General features: G+C 39.8%; 1 protein-coding gene across 6 annotated transcripts in view; it reads right to left on the reverse strand.

Annotated features, from left to right (window-relative positions):
• Positions 1–27779, reverse strand: part of B73 (molybdopterin biosynthesis CNX1 protein / molybdenum cofactor biosynthesis enzyme CNX1 (CNX1)) — a 450203-nt gene that overhangs the window by 84055 nt on the left and 338369 nt on the right. For 5 of the 6 annotated variants that reach the window (XM_089424321.1, XM_089424325.1, XM_089424324.1 and 2 more), the window contains 2 exons: positions 13607–13748; positions 13084–13492 (listed from right to left, as the gene is read on the reverse strand). The exons of the other annotated variant lie outside the window; for it this stretch is intronic. In XM_089424321.1, the coding sequence (XP_089280447.1) occupies positions 13099–13492; positions 13607–13748 (536 nt within the window). In that variant the 3' untranslated portion in view covers positions 13084–13098. Of the gene's footprint in view, positions 1–13083; positions 13493–13606; positions 13749–27779 lie in introns of those variants that run through there. 6 annotated transcript variants of the gene reach the window in all.

Below are 27779 nucleotides of genomic sequence, written 5' to 3' on the forward strand. Positions count from 1 at the left end.
ATGAAAAGAATTTTACACAAGAAATGTGGCTTTTAAAGAAACAAGAACCACCATAAGACCTTGAATTCTTCCATGAACACAACTGGTGATGGGATTGTTAGCAATGAATGTGAATTGGGGGAAACAGGAGGTTAGACATGCTCCTTTGTTTTGCTGCAAAATGATGGAGAAGAGGACCTTCTCTATCCACTGATGTTTCCTTGATGTTAGACCAGCTAGATTCAATTGAAAGGAATGACATTTCTGCAACCCCCTCTACCTACCCATCTACTTGCCTAACATTTTTTGTTTTCTTCATGGAGGGTGCACTTAGACTTGCAGACCCTCATGTGCCTTTTCTTTTCTTTTGGCTTTTTCTTTTAATTTTCTATCTAGAATTACCCTTATTGCTTCCAAGGTCCCAGATTAAGCAGTTGGGAACCTTAATTCTCTACCTAACTACTGGTCTGCCAAGATTAAACAATTTGGACAGACTTCTTTCTCTATTCTACAACAGAAAATTGAAACATGGCATGATCCAGATTAGGCTGTTGGACCATCCATCCAAAATTGAGTCAACATCAAGCTTATGTACACACATTGTCTTCTCATGGAAATATGGGATCTTTGCATTACCAAAGCAGAGCATATTTGGAACTTTCATTTGCCAATCATGAAATATGAAACCTATTGGTATAGGTAGCTAACAAAACACAGAAAAGCTTGAAATGTAAGAACCAAGGACAGAAAAACTCTATCCCCGGCAACGGCGCCAAAAAATGTTGTCGCGCGGATTGGCACGACAACGCTCAGACCGGGGGCTGTCACTCTGATCCCCGGTCTCTCCGTTTAAGCCTGTCTACCACGGCTAAGGGGGGTAGACCCTGTGAGGTGATGGAGGCCAACTGCCAAAAAGTTTGGCTGGGAGACGAGATGCACTAAAATGATTTTATTTATTTGGTGGACCAGTGCCTTATGAGATTAGTGCTTAAATGATTACTTGCTAGACGATATAAGAACATGAACCACAAACAGCAATCATTTATCATCAAATAAAGAGAACAATGCTTTAAATATCCAGTAAAACCACAAAGCTCTTCAAATAATGATATCCAGCAAACTAAGAGAAATAAATTGATTTAAACAACAGCGAATTTAACCGGATATCAATTTCGTATCCCGCCTCTAAAAATTTTAGATCTCAGCATGAAAGATATAACATGGTAAACAACTGAAGCTGGTAAAAGTAATTTTCCACAAGAAATTTATGCTTTTTCAAAAATTTTCTTTTTTTTTGAGAAAAACAAAAAAATATTTTTTCGAAATTTTTTTTTTTTTAAATAAAATCTAAAAAATAAAAAAAATCTAAAAGTTAATCTAAAACTAAACTATAAACAAAAATAAACTAAATCAAGTTTAAAATAGCTCCTTTTTTATTTTATTTTATTTTATTTTTTTATTTTTATAAAATAAAAATATATAAAAAACAAAATGATTTATTTAAAATCTAAAAACTAAACCAAAGATTAAAGACTAAGTATTAAAATTATTTAAAAAAAGACAAAACATAATGGAATTAACGTTCTAACATAAAATCTATCTAAATTATAAAATCAAAACTATATAAAAGCTAAAAAATCTATTTAAAAAAAAGACTACGTAAATTCCAAAATATTAAAATTAAAACGCATTTAAAAAAAAAAAAAAAATGAATCTAAACCCTAAGCTACGGCTATGCAAAATGACAAATGCGTATATCCTTTCACCGACAGATGAATGGAAATGCGAATTTCAAAAGCCGGAAATGTGACTGCGCCCAGCAAACGAAAGCTTATGAAAACGACGGAAAGCCAGAGAAAATCAAGGACACAGATCAAAATCCGAAACTCAATCACGTTAAAAGACCTAAGTAATACAAGGAACGCAGCAACAAAGGAAAATCGATGCACAGATTCCACGGGGGCTTGAGGCTTCTTCACTTGATCCGGGCGGGGAACTTACGGCTACGCTGACAGAAATAAATCAAACGAATCGGGACTGAAATGACTTATGCATGGACCAAAATCGGCTATTTGAACAGAGAAACGCAAGCCCAAAGACGCAGATAAACGCTGGCACGAAAATTTGAATGAAAACGTCTTAAAAGAAACCCGCAGATCACGTGAAGTAAATCGAAAGGCGGAAAACAAATACAATTGGAACCATAGCCCTGAAAAAAATCGATTCAAACTTCGTATAAAAATTATGCCACAGCAAACTCAAACGTGATTGTTTCAAACGGTGGTACGCTTCCTGGGCATAAATCCAAAAGGAAAATGCAGGCTAAGGAAAGCTCTGATGACCAGATCAATTCACGCTCAATAATGCTTCAACTTTCAGCTGAAAAGAAAAGAAAACTTGAAACTATTTTGGGGTTTAAACTGTGCAATACGTTACCTGGAGTTGCCGGCAGCACAAATCTGACTCACCGTGCATCAATTTGAAGTGTCAGTCGTCTGAACGCTGAATGATTGCCACAATCGCTTCGATTTTATGCTGAGAAAGCAACAACCCCTCCTTGTTTTTCTTAGTATCAACCGGATGACAGGATGCCCTGATTATTGGATTCTGGGTTTATGTTTAACACTTGCAAGCGAAATAGGCAAGAGATGATGACAACAGATATCCTGCAAAAAAGGAAATTTGGCAGATATACAAAATTTTGCAGTAAACCCTCCAAAATTTACCCAAAGTCACAAAAATTTATAGCTCTGGCACAAGCCAAATTTAGTAATAATTGCAGTGATATTTTCGAAGTATTGGAACTTAAATTTTGATGTGAACAGACTGAAGAAAATTTCTCATGTAAAACAAGAAAGAAATTTTAAATGATTAACCCAAGGCAAAATCAGCTGGGCTCTGCAAAGAAGAGCCTGTGGGAGTCGACTGGTCCAGCCTAGAACTTCCCCAAACGCCCACCAATATTCTTTACTAAAAGGTTTTCCTGCACATCTCAAGCAACCATCAGCAAAAAGAGAAAGAATGCTGCTAGATCTCAGGAAATAATGGAGACCCCTGCCATTATTTCAGAAACCCTAGCAACACTCAAACCCTAGCAAGTGAACAAGATACCTGTGCTCACAATACTCTAAAAACAAGCTATGGTTAATGGCTGAAAACTGAAATATGCAGAAAATTAAAGATCTCAGAGCAATTCCAGAGAGTAACACCAGCAAGATTTGGACCCTAAAGTCTTCTTTTATTAACCAGAAATCAGATTACAAGAGAGCTTTTTTTCAGTACAGACTCACAGATCAGAAAATGTTAGGATATTCCGACACATAGGATATAGTTAAGTTCAACTTGGTCTAGTATAGAGTTAGGTTAGAGTTAGGTAAAGTGTGTTTCTTTACCGTTGTACATTTTGTAACTTACAATCCAACGGTCACGATATGTAGTGATCCGACGGTTCACTCTCACCTCGGTATTACCGACACTTAATCTGTGGCTTGACACCCGATTGGTCCATGAGTTCTATTTAAAGCGCATGGAGGGTCATTGTTCGGGTAATCCGTGCATGAGAGAAGCTTATGTAAATTTTCATTCTTTGATTAATAAATTGCCTGTAATACCCACGTTGGGACAGGCCGTGGACTGTTTCCCTCCTTGCACTTTGAGGGTTTTAACCACGTCAAAAATACTGGTGTATTGATTTGAGATCTGGTTGTAAGCGGTGTCCTTTTGGTATTCTTTCTGAAGAACTTACCCTGTAAATTCCTACATGGTATCAGAGCCAAGTTGAGGGCCGCGTCCGTTGGTGATCCAAATCTGAAGCCGGTAGAACTGCATGCGGTTGTCGTTTCCTAGATCTGTTGTTTCTGACTGCTTTCGGGCCGAGAGGACTGCTCTGTTGCGTTCGGAGCATCTGTTCCAGTGAGGAACCCCTTTCGTTTCACGCGAAAAGGTTTCCGGTAGCCCTAGCTGCGTCATTTTTCAGATCGGGAGGTATACAGTGTTTTTTTGCAGTTTACTGTTATTTTCTCTCTGCTTATTTCGATCTCAGTTTATTTAGCCTTTTTTTTAACCGGATCTATACCTTTCATTTCTGCGTATGCTCTTTGCCCTGCGACTCTGTGCGATCTGGGCAAATCAGAAACAGAAATGAAGGATTTTTCTCATGCGTATGCTCTTTTCCCTGCACCTTAGTGTGATCTCGGAAAATCAGAAACATTGAGAAAAATATTTAGTTTTTCGGCTAAAGCTAACTTTGAGATTTTTTTTAAATTTTCTAGTTTTTTGGCTAAAGCTAACTTCGAGCCGCAAGGTTCGTTTTTCTTTGCATATTCGTGTTGGGTTTTGTGTTTTGTGTTTTGTAGGGAAAAAGAGCTTTCTCAAGGCAAGCACGCAAACCAAGCCCCCCCCCCCCTCTCTCTCTCTCTCTCTCTCTCTCAAATTTTTTGTATAGATCAATTGGTTCAAAGCTATTTTAAGAGAGTAGAGGTCTTGGGTTCAAGTCTCCATTTTGTGGGGGCGGATTTTTTTTATTCCCGCACATTCGCGCACTTTGCCGGCAACGTCAACAATTGTTTTTCAAAAAGCCATAACTTATTCATCCGGAAGCCTTTTTCAGAGCCGTTTTTTTTAAAACCGCCTATTTTTTCGAGATCTATCCATTGGAACACTTACTTTCAGCATCTTCAGCTTCAGTTTTTTTTTAAATGGAAAGTCCATGCCAAGTCATTCTTGACAGCACTAACTACTTCCAATGGGTAGCCTACATGGAAGATTTACTTAGAAGTAAAGGTCTCTACAGAATAGCCACAGACCAAGAGAAGAAACCAAAAGATGAAGACAAGGCGGCAAAATGGGAAAATAGACAAGATCAAGCACGTGGTTTGATAGGGATGTCTGTTTCTCCTGATCTTAGATTCCACATTGCAGAACTTGAGACTCCTCATGAAGCATTAGAAAAACTTGCTAAAGTTTTTGGGATTAAAAATGAAATTAGAGCCCATCAACTTGAAAATGAGCTGCTTACTTTGGATCCTAATAATTTTTCTTGCATTGAAGATTTCTTGTCCAAATTCAAGACCCTTAGATATCTCTTGGAAGGTGTTAAAGTTAAGAAAGAAGATGGTAACCTTATTTATTCCATCCTTACTAAGTTGGGACCAGCCTACTCTGTATTTGTTTCCACTTTCCATTCTACAAGGGAAGCTTTCATTTGTCAAGGACAAGACTACAAGGCCCCTTCCTTTGACTCCTTTTGTGATTCCTTAATAAGAGAACAAGAAAAACTCTTACACCTTGGTCTTCTTAATCTTGGAAACTCTTCCACGAAAGCGTTAGCCTCCCAACAGCAACCAAATTCAAAGAATCCTAAGAAGTCATATCCTCAAAAGAATGGCCCTAAACCATCTCAACCGCAAAATGATAAGACCAATAAAAACAAATGGAAGAAGACTGATAGACATTGTAACTTTTGTAATCGAGATGGCCACTTAGAATCTAAATGCTTTAAGAAGATGGAAGCCTTGGAAGCCGCAATGAAGAAACATAACATCCATGTGGAGCCTACTTCAACTTCAACTTCCGGAATGGCACTTTCTGCATGTCATTGTCAATCATCTCAGTCTGGTTATGCATTAAATGTATCTTCTTCTTCTTCTCATTCTCATGAGTGGCTCATTGATTCTGGAGCCTCTTGTCATATGGCCAAAAACCAAGCCATGTTTTCTTCTTTAAATGATTGTAACACCAAAAATATATATATTGGTGATGATAGATCTCTTAATGTTGTAGGGACTGGAACTGTTCATCTAGACAATGATCAGTTTAATGATGTATTATGTGTTCCAACCTTATCCTGCAACCTTCTATCTGTCTATCAGATAACTCATTCAGGTGAAGGTAAAATTGTTGAATTTTCACCTCATGATGTTGTAATCAAGGATCTAAAAGATCCTAAACAGATTCTAGCTACTGGTCTTGCTGATGATTCCAAAAGGTTGTATAAGTTTCACAACTTTGGGTCATCAAATCTTCCCTCAGTATTTGTTGCTCATAATGATGAAGTGAGCAAACTTTGGCATGAGCGATTTGGTCACTTAAACTATCACTCCCTTCAGCATCTATGCAAAGAAAATATGGTGACAGGTCTTCCTATGGTATCTTGCAGAGATGGTGTTTGTTCCGGATGTGTACTCGGAAAACATCATCGGGACAGTTTTGACAAACGTGCCTCTTGGCACGCCTCAGCGCCTTTACAGCTTGTGCACAGTGATTTATGTGGTCCTCTTCCTGTTGCTTCATTCTCTGGCTGCAAGTACTTCTTAACTTTCATTGATGATTTCTCCAGACGCACTTGGGTATACTTCTTAAAACTCAAGAGCGAAGTATTTAACACTTTTGTGGCCTTCAAAGCCTTTGTTGAAAAACAATCTGGACATCAAATTCTTAAGCTAAGAACTGATAATGGTGGAGAATATGTTAAAAACACATTCATCAACTTTTGCACCGAAAATGGAATTCAAATGCAACATACTGTTCCATACACTCCACAACAAAATGGTGTAGCTGAAAGGAAAAATCGCACTTTAAAGGAAATGGCTAATTGTATGCTGCAATCTAAAGGACTCAGTCTTAGTTTTTGGGCCGAAGCAATTAATTGTGCAAATTATATAATCAATCGCACTCCTACTAAGGTTCTAGAGAATATCACTCCAGAAGAAGCTTGGAGTTCCATTAAACCAGATGTAAGTCACTTTCGTGTGTTTGGAAGTGAAGCATGGGCCCATATTCCAGATGAAAAGCATAAAGCTTTAGAACCTAAGAGTGAGAAATGTACTTTTGTTGGATATTCTGAAGATGTAAAAGGTTATAGACTTATTCCATTTAAGTCCAAGAATGTTATCATTAGAAGAGATGTAAAATTTGATGAAACTAAATCGGCCTGCGAGCCTAGTCCGACGGATGTGCCACCTCTTCCTATCTCTTCTACTTTTGAAAACATTTCTTCTTCAGATGATGAAAGTGAGGATGATAATCCTCCCCCACCTTCTCAGGATCCTCAACTTCCAAGATGGGTCCGTGATCCCAACGGCTAGTTTGAGTGATCCATGTTGAAGTGATCTCAACCGTCGATGAGGATTAAGACATCTCTTAATCTCATCCGTCGATTTTATTAAAAAATGATATTTTGCATGCATTCACAAAAAATATTATTATTTTATTATTTAGGGTTTTTGCTTTATTTTATGAACTTTTTATTATTTTTTATTTATTTCATTTTTTAATTTTTTAATTTTTTAATTTTTATTTATTTTATTATTTTAGTATTTCATTTATTTTCTTAAATGGATCATTCGAACTAAGCCGTTGGAAACATCACCTAGGACCTAGGACGTAGGACTCATGAGGGGACTAAAACATTTTTCAACCCTCAAGACACATTACATCATGACTTTTACAATTTACATCTTAAGGGGACAAACCCACTTAATACAGACCCTCACAAAATACCAAGTTTCTGCGACACAACTATAATCTAGCAGATTAACACACTAGGATTCTCCTAAAGTTCTAGTAACAAAATGCATCCCGGCTTTGGGGTCAGGTTGAAGGAAAACTCTGCCGATCGTAGATTGGTGAGACGAAAAACCTCCCGGGACGTAGATTATCATTAGAAAGTTAGGTCCACCTAGGCAATTTTACATACATGACTATGATCTGCTTAGATTATTTACAATTCATACATGCAGACTGGGTTTACAATTAAAATGATCAAGCTGTTGATGACTGTAGGCTGGCACGGACACGTCGCTCAGGTGCTGCCCCTTTTTGCAAAGAAAAGGGGGGAGTACTGCATGGGTAGTTGACCGGTAGTGGTCAACAAGAGGTTTTCAACCTGTTTGCCTGCACTAGGTGCCTCAAGGGAGGTCTTCACCCAAGGATTTTTTATTTATTTATTTTTACTTTCACTCTTGAGTTGTCTCAAGGAGGTTTTCAACCCAAAAGTGGGCCTTAGGTGCCTCATGGAGGTTTTCACCTAGGTCTCTTATTGTCTTTTTCAATTTTTTCAATTTTTTTTCAAAATTCAACAGTCTTCAAAAATTTGATGAGGTGGAAGTCGAGACTCCTTCAATCACCATCACTGCCTTACTGATACTACTGACGAATTCTTCCTTCGACAGGAATTTTTTGTAGACTTTCAATCTATACCCATTGAAAAGCAAGGGGATACCTTCTTCATCAATGGTTCTTATCTGAACATCCCCATTGTCATGGCACTTTTCTATCACATATGGGCCCAACCATCTGGTCATCAACTTGCCTTTGAAATCCTTGAACCAGGAGTCATATAGCAGAGCCCAATCACCTTCTTGAAACATTTTGTCTTTGATATTTTTGGCATGTCAAACCTTTCTTTGTACTTGAGTCACCTTTGTGTGTAGGAGGGACTGCATCGTCAATTCATCTAACCCATTGAGCTGGAGAAACCTCTCTTGTTGTGCCCTTGTAACATCCAAATCTAATTGTGTTGTCATTCTTAAAGTGTTGTACTCAAACTCAATGGAGAGCAAAACCTTCTTCCCATAGACCAAATCATAAGGGGTGAAGCTAGTGGTTGTCTTCCAAGTTATATTGCAGGCCCAAGTGGCCTTCACTACTTTGTTAGCCCAATCCTTCCTGTTGCTGCTCACCACCTTTGTGAGAATGCTTTCCAATGCTCTATTGGTAACTTGTACTTGTCCATTGGCCTGAGTGTGGTAAGGAGTTGATTTCCTGTGCTTGATCTTATGCTAGCCTAACAGATTCTCAATCATGTGTGAGGTGAATTGAGTGCCTTGATCAGTGACTAGCTCTCTATTGTATCCAAACTTCTAAAACACATTGTCCCTCAAGGACTCAACCACTTTCTCTTATGTGGCTACCTTAACAGCGTTGGTTTTAGCCCACTTTGTCAAGTAATCAGTGCACACAATTATGTACTTTTTTTGTCCTGATGGTGGATCAATGGGCCTAATGAAATCCATGCCCCACTTGTCAAATGGCTCAAAAATCACTTGAGTTTGCAAAGGCATTTCATCCCTGGGAGTAGGCTTTGCCATTCTTTGGCACCGGTCACATTGCTGGTATATCTTCTTGCATCTTGGTGGAGAGTGGGCCAATAGTAGCCAGCTTGTAGTACCTTGAAGGTTGTCCTCTTGGCTGCAAAGTGACCTCCACAAGGCCCATCATGACAGGCCAGAAGGATGTCAAAAACTTCCTCCTCCCTGACACATCTTCTCAGAATTTGATCTAGGCCTAGCTTGAAGAGATTGCCCCCAATCCAAGTGAATGGGGCGCTTTTCCTTATAATTCTGCTCTTTTCCTTGGAGGACAGATTTGGAGGGAACTGTGCAGCTACTAAGTAGTTGGCTATGTCAGCAAACCACAGAGAGAGAACTGAAATAGCAAATAAATGTTCATCTGCCAGTTGGTTATCAACCATTCCTTCCTCACCTGCAGGCAAAGCCAATATGGACAAAAAATTTGTAACTACATTTTCTCTACCAGGCTTATCAATGATAGTTAGATCAAACTGTTGTAACAAAAGCAACCACCTAATAATTTGGGCATCCACATCAGCCTTGTTCATCAAAAATTTAATAGCAGCATGTGTTGAAGAATCTAGGGCAAATTAGGTGTAGTGTGATTCTTTGTTACTTGATAACAATTTGTGGAGTCCTTTTCCTTTTCTTGTTAACTTAATACTCTTCTTCTTCTTATTAATGCATGTGTGTGTACTTCATCAAACTACTACCAAAACATAAGAACAAGAACACAAGGTGTTGGCTCTCCGCCTGGGCCAAAACCTCTCTTCTCTTGAGAGAAAAACCCTTTCGTGAATTTCTCTTATTGAAGCTTCTATTGATTAATGCCAAACCCTAGACCCCTGACAAGAATATCCTCCAAGCACAAGTGAAGTCCTTTCTTCTTTTTGCACTTTGTTTCCCAACGAATAGGCTTCCTTCTTCCTGCACTTTGCCCCCCAACACTTTGTCCTCCTTCTTTGTTTCTTGTCTAGAGATAGACCTTCCTTGAATGAGCCTTCTAGATGAAGTGTGCCTCTTCTATTCGTTGCTCAAGTAGACTTCTTCTTTGACCAAGTGAGATCCTTCTTGATGTATGGGTGTATGACTGTATTGTTTTTTGTTGCCCTAGGTTTCTTATGTGTGGAGGGTACCCTTAGTGAATTAGGGTCCCTTCACCTTCGCTAGAGAGATAGGCTCCTTTGCTAGGGTTGGGAGTACTTGTAGATTTGATTTCTCACCCAAACAATGATATTTCATGGACTTTTCACTAGTTGTTGTTATGTCGTAGATATACCCTTCTCTTTTCCGCACGTGTGATTGTTTCTAGACCTAGAAACAGTCCTCTTCTCCTCGACCTTATTCTTTCTTCCTTCATTTGTGAGAGTCTCTTCTTCATTCTTAGAGGGAGACCTTATAGACCTTAATTTCTATCCCAAACAGTGATAAGTATGGGACTGATATACTGCTGCTGTTATGACCGTAGAGAGGCCTCCTTTCTTCGCACGTGTGGCTTTGTTTGACCCTTAGAACAACCCTCTAACCTTCGGTCTTGTCTTCTCCTTCTTCGCTGCACTAGAGGCTCCTTAAACTCGTCTTCTTTCCCTCCTTTCTCGGCTTCCCTTACTCGCTGATTTTAGAGATGAGCTGCATTGTCTTGGAGAGGTGAAATGACCCTTATATATAGATGTTTGCTCCTTCTTTTAGGCCAACTTAAGGTCGACTAGATGACTTGAGGCTGACTTGATTTTTAAGCTTCGGATTTCTTCCTTTTAGGATGTCGTTGCTTTGAGGAGGCTTGTGACTTTGCTTGGAGGTATTCTCTTGACCATAATACATAGTACATACACATACAAGGTGTAACATGCCCTTAAGGTCTTCAACGTTTTCTTTTGACTATTTGACTCACCTATAGCACTTTAACTAGCGCTAAACCTATTTCAATAAGTAAGAAACTCAATGACATATATTGTAAAAATAATATTTCTTTTCTTGAATAAATATAAATATCAAAAGTACATTTATGAAGACCGAACCTAGGTACCTTTCCTTCAACAGCATGGTCAGTATGTATAAAGGTCTGGTAACCAGTGATGTAATGTCTAAATTTATTCAAGGAATGGACACAGCTAGGAGATCTTTTTTAGTCATCGTATAGTTGTTGATAAGTAAATGGCATAAGGTAACTTGTCATCTTTCTGGCCTAGAGCTATTCCTATAGCTTTGTCAGAGGCACCAGCATGGATGTGGAAACGAAGAGCCCAATTTGGGCCTCAAAGTATAGGTGCAATAGTCAACTTGTCCTTCAAGGTTTCTAGGGCCTCTTGGCAGCTATGTGACCATAAAAATTCGGAGTCCTTGGCCAATAGTCCAAACAAAGGTGAGGCTACCTTGCTGAAGTCTTTTATGAATCTCCCATAGTATCCAGCTAAACCTAAGCAACTTCTGACATCTCTCTGCTTCTAAGGAGTAGGGACCCTCTTTATGATAGAGATCTTATTTGGGTCCACTTGCAGTCCTTCCTGGCATATTGAGTGGCCTAGAATAGTCCCTGCAATCATCAAGAACTCACACTTCTCAGGACTAAGGGATAAGTTCATTTCAATGCATTTGTTTAATATTTTTCTCGGTTTAGAGAAAGCCCCCAGGAAATCACACCCATAGGGGGTGAAATCATCCATATAAATTTCCACAGAGTCATGGACTAGCTCTGCAAAGATGCTCAACACTGCCCTCTGCAAAATGGCAAGGGCATTGCATAATCCAAAAGGAAGGACCCTATAAGCAAAGGTACCCCAAGGACAGGTGAAGGTGGTTTTATCTTGGTCCTCTTGGCTGATCAGGGTTTGATTGTAAACACTGAATCCATCCAGGAAAGAAAAGAACTTCTTTCCTGCCAGACCATCTAATACTTGGTCAATGAAGGATAGAGGGAAATGGTCCTTTTTTGTGGCTTTGTTTAGCTCTCTGTAGTCCACACAGATTCTCCACTCCCCATTTTTCTTTGGAACCAGAACTAGAGGAGAAACCCACTCACTATCTAAAATGGGGTAAATGAACCCTGCATCCAACAACTTCTGCAGTTCTTCTTTGACTATATCCTTGAGGGCTGGGTTCTTTCTCCTTTAAGGTTGGCGCCCTGGCTTGCAGCCTTCCCTGATGTAAATGTGTTGAGTACACACCGAAGGGTGCACTCCCTTCATCTCCTTGTAACTCTAGGAAAAGGCATCCAGATGCTTTCTTAGCATGTCGCATAACTCCTCTTCCTGATGTGCAAAGGGGTTGATTTCAGTGTTCTTTCTGGACAAAATTTTATCATCTTGACATGAGTAGGACTTGAGTCAGCTAGGCACAAATCAGTCCAAGGGTTATCTTCAACTTTCTTCACTAACTCCTCAAGAGACATGGTGTTGGGGGGCTGATTCTGGAGGATTTTCTCAATCAAGTCATCTTCATCAGGTTGCCCCCCTCCTATAGTAGCATCTAGGGTACAGATTGGGGAAGAGTAGACTTCATCTTCCTCCTCCTCTTCTAACCATAAAGGTAATTCATGCTCTAGAGATGGTTGAGCAGGAGGGTACAAGACCAATTGTTTGGACAAATGCCCATTTTTAATGGTCATATTCCCAACCCTGCAACTTATGTAAGCATCAATAGTGGTTAACCATGGACTTCCAAGCAATGTTGTGAAAAGCGCGAGCGGGATTAAATCGGCGCCGGGAATGAAGCGGAAAAAATCGGAAAAATCGGGAAAAAAGCCGAAAAAAGCGGGAAAAAAGCATTCGGTACAAAAATATTCTTTTTTTTTCATTTTTTTTAATATCTAAACCATCTACAACATAAAATAAATACATTGACACATAAATATGATAAGAAAACTAATATATAAGATGTTTAATATCATTTTTAGCGCTAAAATCACACATAACATTGAATCATGTCCTGAATAGTAAGTCCTGACTCCTAAGTCCCAGCTCAGCCTCAAAATATCAACAAAAAATATGATAATGTATCTCATCATGTCATAATGTCATAGACTCATATACAATAAAATGAAAGTCTAATCCTATTGATTTCCTCTGCCCCTCTTGCGAGAAAATGTCACAGCTTTCCCTTTCCCTCTAGATGTAGATGCTGGTGCCTGTGCTGGTGGAAATGGCAGTGGAGTCTGATGTGCTCTAGAAGTATGAGTTACAGGAGGTAGACCACGTCCTCTACTGGTGATAGTGGTAGCCCGGGTAGGCGGTGTCACCTCCTCCTCCTCCTCCTCCACTACATCCTGCACTAACCAATCAGCAGAATCCATGAGAGGCCTCTCGGCCTCAACCCTCCATGCAACAGTGGTGTCAATCCCATCCAATGAGATGGCATCCACATCAGGTGTCCTCTCAAGTTGCCTCACCCACAATCGAAGATTGTAGTAGACGTAGACCATGTCATTAAGTCGCTGGGACTCCAACCTGTACAAAGATCATGAAATAATAATTAATAATTAATATTATAAAAAAATATTGTTTAATGAATTCAAAAATTTATTTGGAAATTTGCAATATTTTAAATGTTTAAGTGTTAACCTGTTGCGCTTCTTGTTGTGTATTTTTTCAAATACACTCCAGTTGCGCTCACATCCTGAGGAGCTACATGTTTGGCTGAGGATGCGTACGGCAAGCTTTTGCAAAAGGGGTACTCTGCCACCATACATCTTCCACCATGCATCTACAACAAAATTACAAATAAAATTTTAAATAAACATAAGAAAAAAATGGAATTTGAAGAGACAATGAAATTTGAAACAAAGTTACAAACTAAAAAATACCTGGCATTTTAATCGTCCTATCAGTGACAACCATCTCAAAGCCAAATGTGCCACCAGCCATCTTATATGTCTCAATTTGTTTAGAGATCTCTATACGTTGTTCTGGAGATCGCACCATCTTCTGGACACAGGATAAGAATCCATCCATGATCTCAGCATCAAAATCAAACCCACATGCATAAGAAAATGCAGGGTTCAAGAAAAGCCTAGCAGCATGAATGGGACAATGGAGTGTGTTGTACCATCACTCATCAATCACTCCCCATAGAAGGAGTTGTTTCTGAAACCCATCATCTCCCTTATCATCATAGTAGGCCCGAATGGCTTCTTTGGCCCTGTCCATGGCTTCATACAAATAGCCCATTGCGGGCTTCTCACCATCAACCAACCGAAGAACCTTTACCAAAGGTTCAGTAACAGCGCACACCTCCTGCACTCCAGCCCAGAAGTCTTCCTGGTATGAAACTAGTCTGCATACAGCCTCTCCTTCTGGTTTGCGGCTCATTGACATAGCACGCCACTCCTCTGAAAGAAACATTCTCTTCACATTCCACATAGAATTCACGAGGGATTGAAGAGATATGAAACTCGTGGCAAACCGTGTAATGGCGGGGCGCACCAACTCTTTGTTGTTGGTGAATCTTCTCATCAAGCTAAGCACAGATGTATGATTATATATAAATTTTGTGATGCTTTTTGATGAGTCAACAATATCTTTGACAAAGGGAATTTTCCCTATGTCCTCTAACATCAAATCAATACAATGGGGAGCACAAGGTGTCCAAAATAAAGTAGGATGCCTGTCCATAAGCATTCTACCAGCAGCAACATAATTTGCAGCATTGTCCGTTATGACTTGGACAACATGTTGTTCACCCACCTCCAAAATAAACACATCCAGCAAATCACGTAAAGTTCTTGCATCTTTGATTTGATGAGATGCATCAACAGATTTGATAAACATAGTCCCCTTGGGACAACTAACCAAGAAGTTTATAAGGGTTCTCCCCTTTTGGTCAGTCCAACCATCTGACATAACAGTGCATCCTGTTTGTGCCCATGATGCCCTAAAATCCTCCAATCTTTGGGTGCAGTCACGCTTTTCCTCTTGAAGAATCCGGCCTTTGAAATCATGATAAGAAGGGATTTTGTACCCCGGGCCAACACTGGCAATAGCATCAACAGTAGGTTGGAAAAATGGATTATTCCTTACAATGCTGAAAGGAATATCACTCCAGAGGAGAAATTTTGCCATTAACCTGTCAGCTTGTTCTTTTTCAGTTCTTTTTAGCATTGAACCGATAGATGGTTGTGAACCAGGTGTGGTTCGAGGAACAAAAAATGATGATGTAGCTACCGGATTGACTGATGCTGCAGTAGAACCAGTGCCATTTGGCCCACTTCCTTCAGCTGACCTTTTTAGTTGCCTTTTGAGTTCTTCTTTGGCCTCTCTAGTGTGCTCTAATTCTCCCAATGCTCTCATGGCTCTTTGGATAAGTTCAGGATTTGTATTTATACAGGGCCCCACATCATGTCCAGGGATTTGTGCAAGGTGAAACTTCAACCTGTACACCCCCCCGCATATGTCCTTTCCACACAACTTGCAATTCAAGTTTTGTCTATCATTCGGAGCTTTAGGTTCACCATATTCCCAGAAAGGATCCAATTTCCTTGGCATGTTTGTTTTTGAATTTTGAATTTGCAAACCTATGGGAAAACAAGGATTAGGAAATAGGAATTTAGGATTACAATTTAGCATTTACAAAATTACAAGTTACAAATTTCCAAAATCCAAAGTTCCAAACCCAAGTTACCCAACCAAATGGCAAATGCCAAAAACAATGAAAAAACATAAACAATGTTTAAAAAAAATGAAAAAAAAAAAAAAAAAATTGGTTCCCATAGTCATACCAATTTACCCATCCCAAATCAATGAAAAAATACAAAAAATTCTTTAAAAACAATGAAAACAAAAGGAAAATGTTGCCCATATGAAGTTTCCCAACCAAAAACAATGTTTTTAAACAAGAAAAACAAAAAAAAATTAATCCACATACCGTTTTTATGGAGAAATTGGTGGTCTCCTCTTGAATTTGTCCTACAAGCACTTAGATTTGCTCACAAACCCTCCAGCTCCTCTCTCCAACACGTTCTCCTCCTCCTACGCGCGCCCACAGTCCAAATGAACCAAAAAAAATCAAAAATCGGATTATAAAACCCGCTGCCCCGACACCCCACACGTTTTTCCGAAAAAATCGCCAAAAAAAATTAGCCACTTTTTTCCCATAAAACGCGCGATTAAATCACCTTAAGGAAAAAAGCGCGATTAAATCGCGCTTTTAACAACACTGCTTCCAAGGATGAGAGGATAACCATTGAACTTGGTCTTAGGTTGGAGAACTAGGAAGTCAGCGGGGTATTCCCAGTAATCAATGGAGACCATCACATCCTCAAAACTCCATCATGAGCTAATGTGGACCTGTCAGCAAGACTGTTGTGGTCTTTCTTAATGATCCTTGGAGATTTAGTTTAAGCATAGTCTCCTTAGTCATCACATTGATGGCAGCCCCAAGATCGATCAAGGTATGGGGGACAATGATACCATCGATGTGCACATCTACCACAAGACTTCCAAGATCTAGATACTTTGGGCAAATCACCCACCCCAACATTAAGTCGAACAGTTGTCCAATGACATTAATGGTAGGGGTGTCTTTCTTTCACCTCCCAGGATGTTTGAAACATTTCTCCTTGATTAACTTGTTGTAGATGGGGACATCCTTGATAGCTTGGAGGAGCGGGATTTTAACACACAAGTTTTTCAATTCACCCAGAAGTTCAATCTCTTCTGGGGTGTGTTGGATAGGATGGATTAATCTCTCAGGAAAAGGAGGTGGATTCGCTTGAGGGACACTCTCCTCCTTTTCCTCTTCAAGCTCCTCAGGTGGAGATGGAGGTTGATTGTCTGGAGGTTGATTGAATTCCACAGCATAGGCAGGGTAAGATGCTTCCCCACTGTAGACCTATTGTGCCTGTCTGTTGTTCAGGTTCAGATTTGGTTGAGCAGGCATCTGAGGTTGCTTAGGTGGAGCAGGGTGAAGGAGTTGTGGTTGAGATGGAGGTGGAGGCAGTAAGGTTAGAGATTAGTTGTATGGGGGCCTCCACCCCTGGGATGGTGCATTCCACTGAGATTGTGGAGGAGTATATGGCTGAAATGGTTGGTTGGCAAGTTGGGAATGGTATTGAGGTGCAAAATACCAGGGAGAACGTGTGGACCATGACACATGAGAAGGAGCGCACCAAAGGGGAATGGTTGCATTCTAGATAGGGTTGTAATAGGAATAGAATGCCCCTTTGGTGAATATAACAGAGTTGTTCAATCACCCCTTCAGTTCCTTGATACGCAACTTTCAATCCAGGCAGAGAAGGGCACTTGTCCGTGGAGTGGTTCTCCTCACAGACCGAGTAGATCTCTATAAGATTCAATGGACATTCGTTCCTAGGGTGCCTTCTAGTTCATCTAGGGCAGAAGACAGCTAAGGCTCTTTCTACTTCCTCCTACTTCCTCTTGATCTGCATGGTGTCCATTTGCAGAGCAAGGGTATGCAGCATTTCACACTTGAAGTCTTCCAACATGTTCCCAATTTCACTTTTTATGGATGTGTTGGAAGGGGATGAACTGGCCAAAGCTTGACTAACCCTACCCTTCTTTCTGCCTACCCTAGAATGATTTTTGAAAATTATCTTGACATCATCATAGGGTGACTGATAGATGTCCCCTCCTAACAACAGGTTTAGGATTTCTAGGAGATCTTTCCTGATCCCTCTAAAAAGGACTAGCTTAAGTGATTCAGGATCGAGGGTGCACTTGGCCCTTTTGTAGTTGAGTTGGAACCTTTCCTCATAATCTTCCAAAGATATGTCCCAAGGTCATTCTAAAAGTTTCCTCTTTGATATCTTTGGACCTGCAATAATCCCTATACTTATTGTTGAAGGCTTGTTGCATTTGAGCCCAGGTGGTGATTATGTCCCCTGGTAAACCCATGAACCAGCGCAAGGTTGCATCTTTGAGGGTGGATGAGAACAATTTGAAATTCTGGTCATCAAAGGTGTAATCATAAGTTCTGCATATGACAGCAAACTTGAACAAAAAGGTATCCAAGTCATCCGAGGTCAGGTCATTAAAGTGAGGAAGGACAGAGGGGCTTATGTTTTTCATCCTAGCATCTCCATTAGTTTCTCTAATGAGAAAAGCACCCTCAGCGCTATTCTCAACTCCTTCTCTGTCTTCAATCCCATTTCTATTTTCAGCCATGTTATACATCGGTAGAATGGTCTCTTCTTCTTCCCCAATAGGCTCTTCAAAGATCTTTGGTTGTTCGCCTAATGGGTCCTCTAGCTCACAACCACCAAAGAAGAGGGAAGCTTGGTTGTTAGATGCGGTGGGGGTATTTGGCAAAAAATTGCCCTAAGTTGTCTCTACTCCTACGGGCATGAAAGGAGTTTGTTTTTTCAGGGTTTTTTCAGAAGTATTTGCAGAACAGAAAGAAAGCAAAGATTTAAAACTATTTGCTAAATGGAACTACTTGTAGAATTCAAAAGAAAGTAAAGATTTAAAACTATTTGTTGAATAGAACTACTTGCAGAATTGGAAAGAAAGAAAAGATTGCAACTATTTGTTGAATGGAACTACTTGCAGAATTGGAAAGAAAGAAAAGATTGCAACTATTTGTTGAATGGAACTACTTGCAGAATTGGAAAGAAAGAAAAGATTGCAACTATTTGTTGAATGGAACTACTTGCAAAATTGGAAAGAAAGAAAGAAAGAAAGCCAAAATCACATCTACTTAGACACCTCCCCAGCAACAGCGCCAAAAAGTGACAAGCACCAATATTGCAACAAGAATGTTGCAACTCCTGGGGTTACCAACTTTACTTCATCAACCCGGGGTTCGTACAAACTTGGAGGTGACAGTGTTGTATACATGTTAAAATTGGCAACTAGGGCCAAACTCCATGTGGGTCACCTTATTTACGGCAACTGAAATTTTTCTTGGATTCCTCTCATCGAGAGGTGTATGATTGATCTAACGATCATCTGATTCTGACCTGTATTCATGGAGATATGAATTTATTTTTATTTCTTGACAATTTGTCAAAGTCGGCCAGCGAGCAAAACAGTGTTTTACACTCCCAGCGTATCCTCAACCTAGCATATAAAAGGAGGAGACCTTGTGGCATTATTCCCATCATCTCATCATCTCATTCTTCTCTCTCCTAGTCTGATTGGGTATGCGTAGGAGGAGCAAGTCACTCTCACGTGGGAAGAAGGACGTAGGTCTAATCAATGTTTTTAAAACCGGAACCGGTGACCGGACCGGTCCACCTAATGAACCGATTTACCGACCGGAACCGGTCTAACCAGGACTGGTTTGGTCTAAACGAACCGGTTTTAAAAAAATACATTAAATAATTAATTTTTAATGAAACAAAACTATTTTTAAGATGTAAAACCATGATTCCAAGCCAATAGAGACAAAATATGCAAAGTTTGCTCATTTATATACCATGCAAAGGTGAATATTCTGGTCAATGTTTATGGCACTGACACTGACAGTCAAGCAACCTGATTGCATATGCTGATATCAAACAATTGAAGCTCAGAGAACAGACATCAGAATCTCAGATATGCCTGCAATAGGCCCTGGATACTAATAGTCTGCTGCAGATCTCAGATTAGGCTTGTCACAACAAGAGATGACTCATGAAATTGCTTTGCTCCAGAAGGTCAAAACAAATGCCAAATACAAAAGGATTTGGCCACCGATTTGTCATGGATCATTTGCAAGCTCTGTCAAACAAAGGGTCTGAATATACTTCAATATACTTCAGACAAATGCCTGGATTATATCAATGAATGAAGGCTCAGAAAGCCTGAGTATGTCACCGTGATGTATGACTACAAAAGGTCCTTACCACAGTCCGCACCAAGTCTTAGATTTGCCACAAGGAATGCAACCAATAAATTAAAGAAGGCTTACCACAGGTGCTGAGTAACCTCTGCCATCAAAGGAGCTTCAATCCCTGAAGAATGTCAACATCATAGGAATTATGCCAAAACTCTGGCATAAAGAAGGTGCCTCAGAAAGTTTGGATCGATGCCTCAAAATCTCCATGAAAAATCACAGTAAGATGCACAGGCCTGCTCGCATTAGGGCTTGGACAGAAGGCCAAATAAGATGCTCAAAGATGCGCTTAAGGATCAATGAGCATATGCCAAGAGTAAGCCTTAGTGTTATGGTCAAGAGGAGGCCGAAACAGAGCGCAGTTAACCTTTCTTAACCTCAATGAACAGCCTTGGATGACACACCAGATTAGTGTCAGAAATGGCAGAGTAAGCCTCTGCCAAAAGTATCTTCTATCAGCCACCAAAATCTTTTCAATAGTCTGCAAGGGATCTCTGTCATAGTCTCGAACAAGCTCAGAGAATTGAATCAAAGATGTTTTGCTCCAGATCTAAAATAAGTTTCAACTTGTGCCAAAAATATGCAGCCAATTTGTGCCCTAAGAGGGCCGAAGACCTCAGACAATACTGCTTCAATATGCCAACGAAAAGCCAGAACCAAATACTGCTTATTTCACGAAAAACCAGAACCAAATACTGCTTATTTCATGAATCGGTGGGCTTGCCATAAACCGGCCGGTTTAGGACGGAACCGGCCGGTTTGATACAAACCGGCCGGTTCCGTCCTAAACCGGCCGGTTTTCACCGGTTAGGGCCAAAATTCGGGCAAATGAGGGATCTGACCGGGTTTTTAGGCCGGTTCGGACCGGCCAGCTAGCTAACCGGCCGGTTTGACCGGTTACCGGTTTTTCTGAGTGGTTTTTAAAACTATGGGTCTAATTTAGGGCAACGTTGACTTTTGGTTGATCGTGGAGCAGTAGGGCTGAACTTTGACTGCGTTGACCAACGAGGAGGTATCATTGACTGCGAATTAGTGTGGGGAGTCTCTTCCAAGCAAGCCGCAGTTCTGGACAAGCGTTGACCCCTATTTGACCAACCATTGACCAGCGTTGACTATCAAGGGTTGACCGCAGACTTGGACTTTTGTTGACTACAGTTTGACCACCATTTTCGGACTGTTTTGGCTGCCTATCATTGTTGTTGGAGGTCAAGTTGACTGAGGTTGACTTGAGGTCATTGTTGACCTGTTTGACTAGCTTTGACTTTGTTGGTTAGGGTTTAGTTGTTGCTGTCATAAAATTACAGAATTGTGTAATTGTACTATCTCTTTCTCTCTCTGCTGAATTATTGAAGAATATAAGAAGAATTGATCAAGGGTTTCCCCGCATTGGGGTTTGTCCCTCGCTAGTGCCACATCTTGTCTCATGTCTTGGCTTGTATTCTACTATTTACATTTATGTTCTATCTGCATTTTACTATCATGTTGATGTGATTGCAATTCTGGAAATTGATATTGGGCTAATAAGAAGATTTGAAGTAAATTGCTCTTAAGCATAGAACATACCATAATTTAACATGGTATCAAAGGTGAGGTGAAGTCAAAGCCCAAGCAAGAGTGTAAGAACAATCACCGAAGACAGTTGGAAAGGTCAAAAGGCTTCATGGGTTCCTCATCTCACTTCCCGGTCGAAGACAAGCTCCGTGAGAAGTCTGATTATCATGGATGGAAGATGTCTCTTGATCCAACATTGGAAGAGAAAGAAGTATTGAACTATGTGAGAGGTAAAATTCTAGAGCCTCCATCAAATGCACCGGCTGCTACGAAGAACAAGTACACTAAGGGTGAAGTCAAAGCGAAGAGGATTATCCAAGACTCAATTGACAAGCGTCTAGTGGCCTACATTTCCGAGTTGTACACCTCCAAGGAGATCTACGACAGAATGGTAAGCTTGTTTAAAGTTAGTGATGCAAATCAAGTTTTGCTCCTCAAAAATAAGTTGAAGGATATTAAGAAGGGCAAGGACGAGGATATTCAATCCTACTTCTTAAGGATCACTAAGATCAAGAATGATCTCCCATCAATTGGAGAAGTCATTCTTGACAGGGAACTAACTATCACTACCCTTGGAGGGCTCCCATCCGAATGGTATATATTTAGAACCACTCTTCTCAACAATGATTGAATTCCGGGATTTGAAGAATTGATGTCGAGATGCATTCAAGAAGAGACAAGGATGGTGGAGCAAGAAATGCCTTCAAGCAAAGGCAACCCCACTGCTTTCTCCTCTCATGCCAAAAGGAGAAATAATTTTGGGTCTAAAGGTCATTTCAAAGGAAAGCCCGAATCGAAGGGTGGAAGGAAGGGAAGATGCTTCGTTTGCAATAAATTTGGCCACTATGCGAGGGAGTGTCCAAATAGAAAGGACACATCACATGATGATGATCAAAATCACTCCAGGGGCAACTCCAACCACAATCAAAGGAATGGCAAGTTCAATGGCAGTAGCGAGTGGTGCAACATAGTGCACAGTAATGGGTATAGTCGTGATTCGGTGTAGCTCAATCATAAGAGCGGCTCAGTGATTAGGTGCAGCTCAGTGATAAGAGCAGCTCAGTGATTGGGTGCAACTCAGTGATAAGAGCAGCTCCGTGAATGGGTGCAGCACAGTGAGGTGCAGCATGGTGATGGAGTCACCTTGGAGGATTAGTTGAAGCAGTATGCCTTCACCTGAGTCCAAATCAGCTACCCCATGTGACATCTTCTTAGAGAAGATCTCTGCTCTTATTTTGATAAGTCAAAATGCTGACTTTTGATGTATATGTACTATCTCTCTCTCTGCTGAACTATTGAAGAAAATATAAGAAGAATTGATCAAGGGTTTCCCCACATTGGAATTTGTCCCTGGCTGGCACCACATCTGTGTCCTCGTCTTGGCTTGTTTTCTGATGTTTATGTTCTATCTGCAATTTACTATGATGTTGATGTGATTGCTAATCTGGAATAGATTTTGAGCTAAATGGAAAAATTGAAATAAATTGCTCTTAGCATAGAACATACCTAAAATTAACATATTCATTGCTAAGTAAATCTTCATTCATATTTAGGGGAGTCTTTTATTAAATTTTTTTGGCCTTTCAGGATTAAGATGAGTTTTAGGTATTCTTGCATTAATCATTTGTTTCAGGTAAACGTAAGTATTTGGGCATAAGGTATTTACATTTTAATTTTTGAGGTTGGGGTTTCGCTTGAATACGTCTTATTTGCAAGTGCAAACCTTCTCCAAGAACAGATCATCCACATCACCTACAGCTGTGAAGACATGAGAAGATTCAAGGACAACATCAAGCGAGCATTCAAGAGCTAAAGTACCAAATCAAAGGAAGCATTGCAGCGGAACATTCTTTGAAGACATTACAGCCATTCGTATATTATGAATAAGTGTCAAGGCCAAGAGTCATCATTGTAAAGTTGTAAAAGTGTCATCATTGGAAGAGTCATTATTGTAAAAGAGTCAATCTGCCTAGAGTCGAAAATGTTGATTTGGGGTAGCATCGGATGTGCTCTAGCCACGAAATTTGGTGGAGAGGTTGGGGCACATGAGATCTCCAACACCTAGAAAGAATTTGGGCAAATTCTAAACAGTTCAAAAAATATTAAAATAATTAATATTTTTAATGGAGTCCCTAAGTCTAAACTTAGGGAAATTAAAATATTAAAGTGGATTAATATGAAACTGTGTTAGAATGGTCCAAAAGACATGGATCAAGCCAGATCTAATCTTAGCCATTGATTAGGGACTTAATCTCAGCCGTTGATGTGTCAACAAGAAAAGTATAAGAGGAGGCTTAAGGGTACTTGGAGAATACACCAGATGATCAGTCATTCTATTTTCTAGAGCAGGGTTTGCTAAGAGAGATAAAATTAGTGATCAGAGTTGCAGTTGAGGGGCAGTGAGTACAGAGAGACAGAGAGGCAGAGATAGTGTCGGGAGATTAGCGCAGGAGCCACAGAGAGTGACACAGTAGCAGCCAAGGCTCATGCAAAGGCAGCCAGGAGCTGCGCAGTGCTTGAGAGAGGCCAGCGTTGCTGACGCAGAGGGCCAAAAGGCTGACGCAAACCCATTCAGGGTGACGCAAGGCCAGCGCTGGGCAGAGAGAGGCTGACGCAGTCCATAGAGAGGCTGATGTTTGGGTTTCTGGTGCAGATTGGAGCTGAGGAACTGCCGGAGGGTTTATCCGGGGTTTCAACCGAGACATTTGTCTCATACTGAAAGGTACTACTGCCAAGGGCATTCTCTGTTGGGTAAGCTGGATTTGGCACCCAGATTGTACTCTAAAATTGCTTAATAAGAAAATCCTCAGATAGCTGTATCCGTTTTCCCACATTGGGTTTTTTCGGGGACATTGGTCAAAAAATAATGGTGTCATTTGGTGTGATTGTTTCTGTTCCCTTCAGTTGTTGATCTGTAATATGTTGAGCATGCACTAGTGTTTATTTTCAGTATTTACATTGTAAATAACTTGTTAAGTAACGGAACAAGTAGGTAGGAATAAATCAGATAAAGTGCATGGAGGGTTTCTAACTGATAAACTTAGAAACTTCAACATGGTATCAGAGCATGGTTGCAGATCACAGGAGAACTGAGGACATCAGCTGACCGGAGCAATAGCAGCAGAAAACAGTTGTCCCGAGTGACAGAAGTTGTTCTAGTAAAGCAGCAACAAGGGAAGCGTGACGCAGTGCTTGCGTCATCAAGGGTGAGCCAAGAAGAGGCAGCACAGAGGCTAAGGGAGGCAAAGGGAGCTTCATGCAGAGCCACGCAGAAGCTAGGAGGGCTGACGCAGTTAGCTGAGGAGGTCGGGTTGCTGGTGTCGGGATTGCGCAGAGCCTAGGAGTTAAGTAACGGAACAAGTAGGTAGGAGATGAACAGTTTCAGCAAGCATTCTTGACTATGCAGTAGATGTTAGGAGAACTATACGAGGATAAGAAGGCAAGAGATGCAGCTTCTTCGTCAAAAACATCGAAGAAGGAAAAAGGTAAAGGCAAGGCTGATAAACCACCTTCACCTCCATCATCTTCTTCTTCTTCCAGTGCAGAATCTGAAACAGAAAAGAAACCTAAGAAAACATCTCTTTGGAAACTTGATGTAAAATTTGAATTACCTATTTATGATGGCGAAAAGAATCCTGAAAAGCTAGATAACTGGATTAAGCAGTTAGAAGTGTATTGTCGTATTCAAAACATTTCTGACGATAAAACGAAAATTCAGTTAGCTACACTTAGAATGGGGGGAACAACTTTAATCTGGTGGGAAAGTAAAACCCAAATAGATGTAAAGCGAAAAGGAAAAGTCATCTTTCATGGTCTAAGTTTTTAAAAGCTCTTAGGAAACAATTGTATCCTTTAAGATACATGCAGTAAGCTGTTATTGATTGGCAGCACCTGAGGCAAAGTTAAGGGCAGAGTATTCAGGAGTTTACTCAGGAGTTCAAAAAGAAAGCACTGGCGCTTGGTATTTCATTGGATACACGTGAAACTTTATTAAAATACATCGACAGTTTACATTCATATTTGTAGCATACATTATTGATGTTTAATCCTAATGATTTTGATGAAGTGTGCGTTCAAGCCATATATATTGAATCAGGTGGCAGACCATTCAAGTTTCCACCGCAATCATCCAAAGAGTTGGAAATCAAAGATTCCAATGACAGTAAGGGGAAGAACAATTCGAAGAGAAAGAAATCAACGATAGCTCAAAAGGAAAGACCTACTTGTTCTCATTGCCAGAGAATCGGTCATGATGAATCTAAGTGTTGGAAACTTCATCCAGAACTTAAGCCCAAAAAGTTCCTTAAGGAGAAGGATGAAAAGAAGGCAATTGTCGCAGTCCAGCAAGATCTAGGTTCCGATTCAGGTGATGAAAGGAGGATAACTGCTATAGTTTCGACAGGTAAAACTTTTGACACTGGTTCAAGTTCAAATACTATTGCATCTTCATCATACATAAATCCTTCAAATGAGGATAAAAGAGTTGAATTATTTAACATAAGCATAACTTCTAAGCACACAAAGATAGATACAATGTTTGACAGTGGATCCCAGGCAAATTTAATATCTGAATATTTAGTTAAGAGTTTGGATTTGGAGCAATGTTGTGAAAATCGCGATCAGGATTAAATCGGTGCGGGGAACAAATCGGAAAAAATTGGAAAAATCGGGAAAAAATCGGAAAAAAATCAGGAAAAAATCGTTTGGTACAAAAATATTCATTTTTTTTCATTTTTTTTCAATTTTTTTAATATCTAAACCATCTACAACATAAAATAAATACATTGACACATAAATATGATAAAAAAACTAATATATAAGATGTTTAATATCATTTCTAGCGCTAAAATCACGCATAACATTGAATCATGTCCTGAATAGTTAGTCCTGACTCCTGAGTCCCAACTCAGCCTCAAAATATCAACAAAAAATATGATAATGTATCTCATCATGTCATAATGTCATATACAATAAAATGAAAGTCTAATCCTATTGATTTCCTCTGCCCCTCTTGCGAGAAAATGCCACAGCTTTCCCTTTCCCTTTAGATGTAGATGTTGGTGCCTATGCTGGTGGAGATGGCAGTGGAGTCTAATGTGCTCTAGAAGCTGAAGAACTAGAACTAGGAGCTATAGGAGGTAGACCACGTCCTCTACTGGTGGTAGGGGTGGCCCGGGCAGGTGGTGTCACCTGGAAACATTACAATCTCCCAATCCTGAAATCCTGAAAAACTAATAAGTCTGCTGGATTTTAAATGAAATCTAAAATTCTATTTTCTCCATATGAAATCCAATGAGGCTCGAACCACTCTCAAACATCCTGAGTCATTTCATGGTAATGTTAAAATTTTAAGTAAAAGGATGAAAATGAAGATTAAGGAGAATGTCACTTTTACTTTAAGAATTTAACATTACCATGAATAGCATATCCATACTAGGGCCAAGACTTGATCATTAAGCTGCCCCACTCAAAAATTATTTGTTTCCTTCAAAAAAAATTGCATGAAAAAACCCAAAAAAACCTTATAAAACTATGTTGTCGCGACCCCCGGTGATTTTTTAAGTTTTTATCGCGATTTTTTCGTTTTTATCGTGATTTTTTCATAAAATCGCGATTTTTTCAGTAAAAATCGGCAAAAAAAATACCGGCGATTTTTTCGTATAAAAATCGCAATTTGATCGGCAGAAGGAAAAAATCGCGATTTTTTCATTAAATCGCGATTTTCACAACACTGGAACTTTGGAGACACGGAATCATCCAAGACCTTACCCATTAGGATGGCTAAATAAATCAACTCAGATAAAAGTCGCAAAACAATGTCGATTAAGATTTGCCTTTACAGCTAATTACATTGATGAAGTGGAATTAGATGTGGCTCCAGTAGACATATATGGAGTTGTCTTAGGAAGTCCTTATCTTTATGATCGTGATGCAGTATTTTACTAAAGAAAGCATAAATATCACCTTAAGAAAGATGGGGTTCAATTTATTGTCAGGGCACATCAAAGTAAAAATCACTTGAATTTAGTTGTTGCTAATCAGATGAAGCAATTGATAAGTTCAAATAAGAGATTTGTAATCATGTGTGTAAAGGAACAACATAAGAATCGACATGATGTTTGTTCAAGTTATGAGTCTTAGCTTAAAGATAGTTTGATCAAAGAGGTAGAAATTTTCCAATTCTATTTAAAGAAATCAAACATCTTACTCATAAGCAAGGAATGCAACATGAATTATAGTTTGTGACTAAAGCTCCTCTTCCTAATGTTAGAATGAATCAAGTCAGTCCAAGTTTGGAAGTTATAAGTTACAGGGATGCAGGTCAGTATTGGGGAAAGTCAGTGTTACATTTCTCTTGTATTGTGTCACCATTTCATGTTTCAAACAGTTTGGAAGCCTCTTTTCAAGTGGAGA

The sequence above is a fragment of the Pinus tabuliformis genome, chromosome 4_2 (genome assembly GCF_031772625.1).
Source record: "Pinus tabuliformis cultivar Carrire ecotype Pingquan chromosome 4_2, CPIR1, whole genome shotgun sequence".
NCBI classification, from domain to species: Eukaryota; Viridiplantae; Streptophyta; class Pinopsida; order Pinales; family Pinaceae; genus Pinus; species Pinus tabuliformis.